General features: G+C 32.1%; 1 protein-coding gene across 5 annotated transcripts; it reads right to left on the bottom strand.

Moving 5' to 3' along the window:
- Positions 1-3135: 3135 nt before the first annotated feature.
- LOC110647904 (glycerol-3-phosphate dehydrogenase SDP6, mitochondrial) lies at positions 3136-8981 on the bottom strand. 5 transcript variants are annotated; one of them, XM_021801939.2, is made up of 7 exons: positions 8521-8981; positions 7422-7895; positions 5933-6264; positions 4625-4785; positions 4195-4453; positions 3484-3782; positions 3136-3391 (listed from the first exon to the last, which is right to left on the bottom strand). In XM_021801939.2, exons 1-6 carry the CDS (start codon positions 8891-8893, stop codon positions 3486-3488), a joined length of 1896 nt encoding a protein of 631 aa, XP_021657631.2. In that variant the 5' UTR covers positions 8894-8981; the 3' UTR covers positions 3136-3391; positions 3484-3485. The 5 variants fall into 5 exon arrangements, with proteins under 5 accessions (XP_021657631.2, XP_021657634.2, XP_021657632.2 ...); XM_021801942.2 differs by lacking the exon at positions 8521-8981 and having other exon boundaries at positions 3136-3220; positions 7422-8358; XM_021801940.2 differs by lacking the exon at positions 8521-8981 and having other exon boundaries at positions 3136-3303; positions 7422-8358.
- Between the last annotated feature and the right edge of the window lie 337 nt (positions 8982-9318).

Below are 9318 nucleotides of genomic sequence, written 5' to 3' on the forward strand. Positions count from 1 at the left end.
CAAATATACTAATATGCAGTAAATATATTGATGAAAACTTTAATTATATAATTTAAAAAAATATTTTTACACTTATATATTGTATATTAATTTTAATTTTTCCTTTAAAATAACTTTAAATACTTATATATTTGAATAATTAAGTAATAATATAAAATTTATTTAAATAGATAAAAGTATAAAATGAATGAGTATTTAAATTTGATACGATGATGTTTTATTATATTTTGATATAAAATAGAATTTGATTTTTATTTAAATGATCAATTATACAAATAAAGTCTACATGATTTTATGAATAATATTTTTAAATTTTTATAAATTTAAAATTAGAATATTTTATTTTCATAAAAATTATAATTTATTTGAAATAAGAATAATTAATAAAAAAAACTATAAGCACCTTTTAATTTTATTTAAAATTTTAATTTAATTAATTTTATTAAGATTACAAATTATTATTAGTTTTATTCTATTTATTTAAATTAGTCAAAATTTAAATGTAATTCTAATATTTTTATTGATATTTTGAATAATATTATTTTTCAATTGATTATATCTGAAAAGAATTTTGAAATATAAAAATTTCTTTTTATTTGTATTGAAATAAAATAAATCTAAATTTGTTTATAAATTAAAGCTATACTTTTATTAATATCAATAATATATATATATATATATATATATATATATATATATATATATATATATATATATATATATATAATAAAGTGATTGTTATTGAATTAAAAATTTAAACTCACAATTTTAATATTTGTAACTTTATCTATTACTAATATTTTTTTTCTAAAAGAAATGACTACAAATTTATAAAAATAAAATAAAATAATTATCATTGAATTGAATTATAATTTTATATCAGTAATTTTTTTTAATTTAATATTTAATTGTAAAATAATCTTATGCTAATTGAATAGTTAATTTTTAATAGTAATTTTATAATCACGCTAAGGATATATATATATATATATATATAAAATAAATTAATAGAAACTCCTAAAAGGTCAACTGCAAAAGCCTTACCATGTCAAAATCCAAGAAATCTCATGGAACAGTTCATGTGACCGATGTAACTATTAATAAATATTCACTTTTTTCAATTTTTAGGTTAATTAAATTCTTATGCCACTAAATTTTAATTTAAAAAGGAATTGTAAAAGAAAAAGACTTATTATTTTTATTTTTATTTTGATAAATATTTTAGCTTAATTATATATTTTTATAGTGGTAAAATTTTTAATCTTATAAATAATATAAAAACTTTAGGATATTTTTGACCATTCATATTTCTTATGTACTTGAATACTATATTAGATTTGAATCAGAAATTAACAGCCTCTATTATATTACTAGCAAATACCATTATTTGTTATTTTAGATCTTTCAGATTATTCGGGTAGGAGATTTGGACTATTATTTTCTGATCCTTTGATAAAAAAATTTCATTAAGGTGGAACCAATAAAAGATTTTTATACATTCCGCTTCTCATGTATACATAAACATATCTATTAAAGTATTTTATTATTAATATATCAATTAATCAATATTAACAATTAAAAAAAATTACCATTTTTTCATTTTCTTAAATAATTTTTTAATACTTTATTTTGCTAAATATTAATTTAAATTATTAGATTTTATTATAAAATATTATTATTTAAATCTAAAATTTAATTAAAAATTGGCCCATTGGTAAAAAAAATTCAACCCTTTTCGTGTTTGGCGAATTTATCTAATTGTTTAAAACTTGACAAAAATAACCAGAAATTCAAATTTTGTACAAGTTGTAGCTATTTTTTAGATGGAATCAAGAGGCCACGTGCCAAAGCTGAGCTGGCATCACACGTAGCAATTTTTAATATTTTCAGGTGGGACCCATGTAGCTACATCAGCTAAGTGAGGTTTCTAAAATATAACCCAACCAAATAATTAATTCTAGTCCAATTAATCTACCATAGTTGAAAAATTAAAATTAAATAAAAATTAATTGAGAAAACAAAAAGATTGAAATCCCTAATATCTCATCACTTCAAAACTCCTGAACCAGCATTTTCATTGACTGTTCTCGACACTAAAGAAGCTCTAGAAAGAACAATTCTTAAGAGGGATTTTCTTTTCTCATTGACTGCACCTTCGATTGTTCGCTTATGTCAATGAAAGGACGATTTGCTGGTGGTGCTCGTTGGTGTGACATCGATAGCAAATTTGGTTTTTGTGCGAGATGGTCCAAAAGAGATAAAATAACAATATATTAGAGGTGGTCCTAGCCCTTTTATGCAAAATGAAGCATAAAAAGGATGATTGGAGGGCCATTTATCAAGGACCCGAGAAAAGGTAAAGTGATTTTTGTTTGTTTGCACGTATACTCAATGTCTGAAACTCTATATATGTCTGTGTTTAGTGTGGAATATTAAATCATGCTTATTACACACATTTCTTTCATATTGAATCGCATGGGTTTGTTGTGGAACAATAACACACGTTTGAGAATTGCATGGTATATTAGGGTTTCAAATAGTTACCACTTGTGGTTAAGTTTTTATATGTTTGATGTGTACTTAACTGGTTGGATTTTGTATTTGAAAATTATTAGTACATGTGATTAGCGTGTGTGATGATATTAACTTAATAATTATTTGAACATATTTCCTGTTGAGGTTCGTGTGGGTCGGAAGTTTACTGAGGGTCTAATGTTTTATTATTTGGGTGGACATGTTATAAAAGGATGTTGGACAGATTGCTATAAACTGACTTATGAAGCTATTGAAAATAGGTCAAAGGATCTTGGGCATGCTGATAAGGTTGATAAGATAGGGTATTACAAAACCCGAGGGGACTGGCAGTTTGGTGAATAATGATGCTGAGGTGAGACAAATGTGGAAAGAAGGACTAGATTGAAATTGGCTGAAGCTTTTCATAGAATTTAGGGAAAAGAATGGGGAAGATCAAGGGTAGGCGTCCAATCTCAAATAGCACTCTTGCTGTTTCACAGAAAAAGCTCAAATGTTCTCTTATTGGCCAACACATTGAACAACAAATTGTTGTGTTTTCTAATGACACAAGATAAAATGCAAATATTTTTCATTAAAAGGCGATCAAAAAATGCATAAAACTGGAGATGAAAATAAATTTATTGTGAATTGTAGCATACTTGAATCATCTGTCACCAGCAACTTATTGCTGAATTCAATGCACTTTCTGCAAAAGCAGAAACTATTGAATCAATCTTGAGAAATAACATTATTTTGGCAGATAACTGTGATTTGTATGCTATAACCAATCTGCTGAACAAAGCAATCAAAATGTCCTTGTATCAGCATTAGCTATGAAAAATGGGGGAACCTACTTGTAGTGAAAAAATTCAGCTCCCTAGAACAAAATGAAAAGTGAATAAAAATTATACATATTTGAGAAATATTAACTGAATCAGTAAACAGGTATAATCAAAAGTTAAAACTTACTGTTAATGTTTCCCATCGTGGAACTGAGCGTTTTTTGACGACTTGAAAGTTTCCAAAAATCTTTTGGCACTCTCTAACTCTTGCTTCTGCCTTGCCTTATCCCAACTGTGCTCATTAGCCAGTATCTCAATTACACGTGGCAATGCTCGGCCCGCTGCATCAGTATCCAGGAATGCAAGCCGTGATCTCCTAGCAATGAAATCAACAACAGATCCGCAGTACTCATTTCGAGCACAGTAGGCAACCTCTGCTTCTAGAAAAGGGTAGCCATGGGCAAGCCGCTTCCCTAGACCTTCATTCTGAATATTAAGGAGGATTCATAATGTTAAATTGCCAACAACCCACACAACAGCATGTTCTGAGATAGAATTTGGTTCATTCATACTACAATCTTTCAAAATAATCATATGGCATAGTTAGATGAAAATCCCAATGCAATCCATAATGCACCAGATTTATCAAGCTTAGATGGCCGAAAGTGGATCTTCCAGTTGATCCAAAAGATTGAATTTTGCAATTTCATAAATTTTGAAATGACAACCTTAGATGCACGATCACTTGCAACAATTAGGGTATTTAAAATTAATTAGGTACATTAAAAAAATCGACAGAATAGTCAAGCTCAAATCTTGTTACTTTTCAGGGGACAAGGGGTATGACCTAGGAGGGCAAAGGGAGAGCACATAGAGAATAAAGGCAGGCCAAACCAACCTGAGCTATAGCAGCCACTCGTTCTGCCAATGTACCATATGCATGTGATAAATGCTTAGCAGTAGCTGTGTCCATTACTCCAGGGACAACTTTACCACCATATGTCCTCTTCATGCGTACATATTGTTGAGCAAGAACAGTGAATGATGAAGGCTCCCAGCCATCTCCACCAATCAGCCTGAGGTTTTGAGTAAAACATCCATTTGTTGGACTTAGTTTTCCAGACTTTATAGCTGCATCAACAGCATCTTCTGCCATGCTGAAAACCATTTCCAATAAGCATAGTACTTAGCACAAATAAGATTTGATGCTGTTATTCTAACAAAATAAATAGGAAAACTCTCGCCAATGCTTATTCTGACTTGCCAGGTATAGCACCATTCCAATAATTAGATAGATATAGAATTTCCACTCAGTCAAACAAAATTACCTTCGGTAAGTAGTCCATTTTCCACCTGTGATTGTGACCAAACCAGGATAATCTTCACATACAACATGATCTCTGGAGATGCTCTCAGTATTTTTTGCTGATGGCTCAATAGCTAATGGGCGAATACCACTCCAGGCTGAAAGAACATCTGTGCGGCGTACCTAATATTTATATACTGTCACTTCAGTATCCACAGCCCAAACAAATCAAGATGAATTCTGTAACTAAACCAATTCTAACTTTTCATGCTGTCTAAAGAATGTGAATCTATATAGAGAAGCAACATATCACCATTTTGGCATTTTACAATTAGGCCATCTAATGATCTTGAAACTATAATTGCCATTATTCTTAAAAAAGGGAAAAAAAAAATTCCAAAGAAGCAAGCAAAAAATTTCACTCAATGTGGCACCTTGCAAGCACAAATGCACACAACAAACGACAACAACCAAACAAGAATATCTCTGAGGATGCTCACTCTAAGGTTTAACCCATTATCTTGATAACTACCTCAGGCAACCCCCTTAAACTTTTCAGGACTTGTCTCGCAATCCATCTTAAAGCAAACCTTGAGTCCATACCTCATCTCTACCACCTCCACCAACTTTAACTCTTTACACATATACACCTCCAAATATCCACAGCCAAAACAAATAAAGAGGAATTGGATAATTAAACCAATTCACTAGCATTCCATGCTGCCCGATGAATGTGAATCTATGTAGAAATGTAACATATCACCATAATTTAGAAAAATACCATGTAGTGAATCATATAAAACAAGATGAGTTAATATTGAGTTCAGAATAATAAGCTGCAAAAGAACAAGAGAAACTAGTAGATCTAGCTCAAGAAATTGAGAAATAGCAAGTGGTATCAATTTATAAATAATATATTGAATCAGTTCTGATAATTCTTAAGACAAATAAACAAGCAATTTAAGGTAGATTGATTAAATATGTGATTAAAATGCACATTTAACCCACCCCAACTTCTGAAATCATGTATAAGATAGAGTAGACATACTTTTATCAGTACAAACTTCTGTAAATCATGCTACTGGACCTAGCCACAACACCGACGCTCAACAAACAAGCACCTTTAGTTTATTTTAAATAACTGTAGAAAATAAATATTTAGTAATTAAGATGTTCTGTTTTTATCCATGCTTCATCCTTAACAAAGATTAGCAAAAATTTTTAAAATATAAACAGCCATTTCTAAAACAGTTTCACCATTTACTTCATGATAGCAAGAGAATTTTGAAAATAAGTGTCAGAAATTCTATACACGCAAAATATCACATACCTTAACACTAAGGTAATCTGAGATAGCATCAAGTATAAACTGAATTTCATCCTCATGTGGTTCTGGAAGCAAAGTGATGGTAGTGTTAGAATCTGTAGTTCCAGCGACTGTTCTTCCCAACCATGGCAGCATGAAAACAACACGTCCATCTTTTGTTTTAGGAACAATCAAACCCATTCCCTCTGGAGAATAATAATCAGGGAGAACAACATGTACACCACTGCTAGGACAGATCATAGGTTGTGCATCATTCTTAGCCATTTTCCTTACAGAGTCACAAAATGGGCCGGCTGCATTCACGACAACTTTTGCATAGGCATCAAACTCTTTGCCTGGTACAGTACAATATAAGATACCAATAAAAACTTGAAATCAGCGTAGTCACAAGAAACAAAAGGTCACAAATATGAACAGTACAGTGCGTCCATTCACATTGAGTTCATATCTATTACAGACAGCAACCTACACAACAGATCATAATAGAAGGAAAAAACAAACTTCAGGAAAAACAAAGTCGTTAGTTTGACCTGCTTCTACACTGATAATTGCTCTCAAATAGCTTAGGGGCTGTTTGCTTATGGAAAATTGAGGCTATGTTTTGAAGAAAAAAAAAAATCAGCGGGAAAAGAAGCCTTGCAGTTTGCAATCAAATATAATAATTTTCCAACTATAAAGTTTCCCAATGTCCAAATTTATACTACCATTGAAATAGAACTAAACTCGTTTATACTGTTTTCTTTTACAAAATTATGCTGGTTTTCCACGTGTTTCCAAATTGAAACGCATACCTATGGTCTTTTTTTCCTATTTTATACTACCACCACTACCATGGCACCACCACATTACCACTATAAGTGGCAACACCGCCACCACCACCACTACCAACATTTCCAAAATAACTTTTGTTCATTTTATAGTCCACAATTTCTACACATTAGGTGAATGGTATTGAGATAGTTTCCTGTATGCTTGTTTTCTTTTAAGCAGAAGATTAAGAGCTTCAGTAAACATGTTATATTTGTGTATTTACACAGAGGAAAACCATATATAATGAAAATATAACTTGTATGAATGAAAAATTTTCAATTTTTGATATCTAGAATACAAGGAAGATTAATAGAGATGGTTGGCATACTACTTAGGAAGCAGAGACCATTCTGAAGAAAAAGGCCACTCTTACAAAAATTGTAATGTTGACAAACTTATTAGCTCAAAAACTTATTATCAAAATTCATATATTGCATCTATTGAATGCTCTTCAGTCTCAGAATCCTTCAATTATTGGCTGCACAAATTTGCAGAAGCATATTGAGATTAGTGGAAGGGGAAGAACAAGAAGAGAAGAATCAAGTGGTTTTCTATTCTTTTTCAACACAATTTTGTTCTTTGGAGGTTGAGGCAATAAATGTGGCACATTCTTTGGGAATGAAGCGGTTAAGTAGTAAAGATCTTGACCAAATATTGATGGGTTAACAGATAAATGTTATACCTGATAAATTGTCCCGAATCCGTGCGCCAATTATACGCTCATTAGCCTCATCTTTTAGGAAAGATACCACTTCCGCATGGTTGACCACTGCTGCACCAGCTAATGCAGCAGTACATGCCAAAGCAACATTAAGCCTTGAGTCATTCATCTGCCCATCATAATACACCACTGTGCCCCTCAAGCTTCTATCTTTACCCTTTTTTGCAAGAGTTGGAAACAATTCAAGGGACTCTTGTGCAGAATAATATCTGGACAAGTGTAACAAGCGTGGTCCTGCGACCAAATCATACATTTTCAAGCCCATCCAATAGTATACCACCTCAAACCAGTCAAAACAGGGCGTCATGCAAGGCAAAGCATGGCACAGATGTGGCGCATTGTCAATAACCTGTTTCCGTTCCTCAAGTGCATGGAAAACTAACTTCAGTTGACCATAGTCAAGATTAAACACTGCTTTCTCCAAATAGCGAACTCCTGTGAAATAATGGAGCAAGCAAGAAATTAAACTATTTAGCCAAAGGTTCATAAAAATGCAAAAGGGGAAATTTTTCTTTTGATAAATATGCATAGAAATGCAAATCTTCAATCACTTTCAATGACCTTCACATCAGGAATAATCGTTGGAACGCGAACAGTACCAAGAAAATTGAATGTCATTTCAATCAAGTTATGTTATGACAAACAATCAATACACACAATAATTTACCAGGTTGTGTGGCATATGATCAGAGTTATGAACAGGAATAAGTAAGTTTATGGCATATCTTGCCCATATGATGAGATAAATACTTTTTAAGGCATGAATCTCTAATCTTAGATGGGCACAAAAGAAAATCAGATTCAAGAACAAGAGCATTAACAAGGAGTCCTTTCCATAAATTTATGAAAATGCCACAATTGAACTTCGTAGTTTGTACTATTACAGGTCTTCTTATGGCCACATTTGAAGTGATGGATTCGCCAGAGAATCCTAAACAAGAAAAATGAACGAATTCAAAGTATTTTCAAGCAAACTTAATTATGCCATATGATCATCCTCATTCATGTTACATTTCTATACGTAATTATATACAGTTATTATATGTTGAAAGAGACTTGCCCCCATGAATTAGCTTCGTGGACCTTGAAGAGGTACCAGAAGAGAAGTCCTCTCTCTCAACTAGACCAACGCGAAATCCCCTTGTGACAGCATCGAGCGCCACTCCACAGCCGGTGGCGCCACCGCCGATCACGAGAACATCAAGGGGATTAGCGGCACTTGTGCCGGTCAAAACCGACTCCTGAGCTGCTCGAGAAGGAATGACAGCGTTGGGATCAGTAATTTTCTGCCTAAAGGAGTCGAGAGCAGGCCCACCGCCTCGGTCGTTGGTAGCTAGGTTGGGGGAGAAGAGGATGGAGACTCCGGTCACGGCGGCAGCAGTGGTGACAACAGCAACGGCGCCGAGACGGCGTAAACTGGTCGGGGAGGGCATAATTCCGATATGCGACTGGAATGTATGAGGTGGCAGATGGCGATATTGTTATGGAAATCCGCGAAGTTGCTTTGGAATCGCAGAAGTGGTTATTTACTAAAATGCCATTTTCAAGGAGAGTGAATTGCTGTCTTCTTTTTTTAACTTTTTTTTTTAAATCGTTTTACTAAAAATTAATTATTTTTACATTTTCATAATTATGTTTTATCTTTTGATTTTAATAATTTTATCCTAATTTTTTAAATTAATTATTTTGACACCCTAACTCAGAGATAAATTATGATGAAGAAGGACGGGAGAATTAGGGTGTCAAAATAATTATTATTTTACTTAATCATCAAAATTAAAGTTAGGCAATTACGTGGTAGTTGATTAAGATAAATTATTATTTGTTGAAGTATTTAACATTTAAAATAATATTTTAA

The sequence above is a fragment of the Hevea brasiliensis genome, chromosome 8 (assembly GCF_030052815.1).
Source record: "Hevea brasiliensis isolate MT/VB/25A 57/8 chromosome 8, ASM3005281v1, whole genome shotgun sequence".
NCBI lineage: Eukaryota > Viridiplantae > Streptophyta > Magnoliopsida > Malpighiales > Euphorbiaceae > Hevea > Hevea brasiliensis.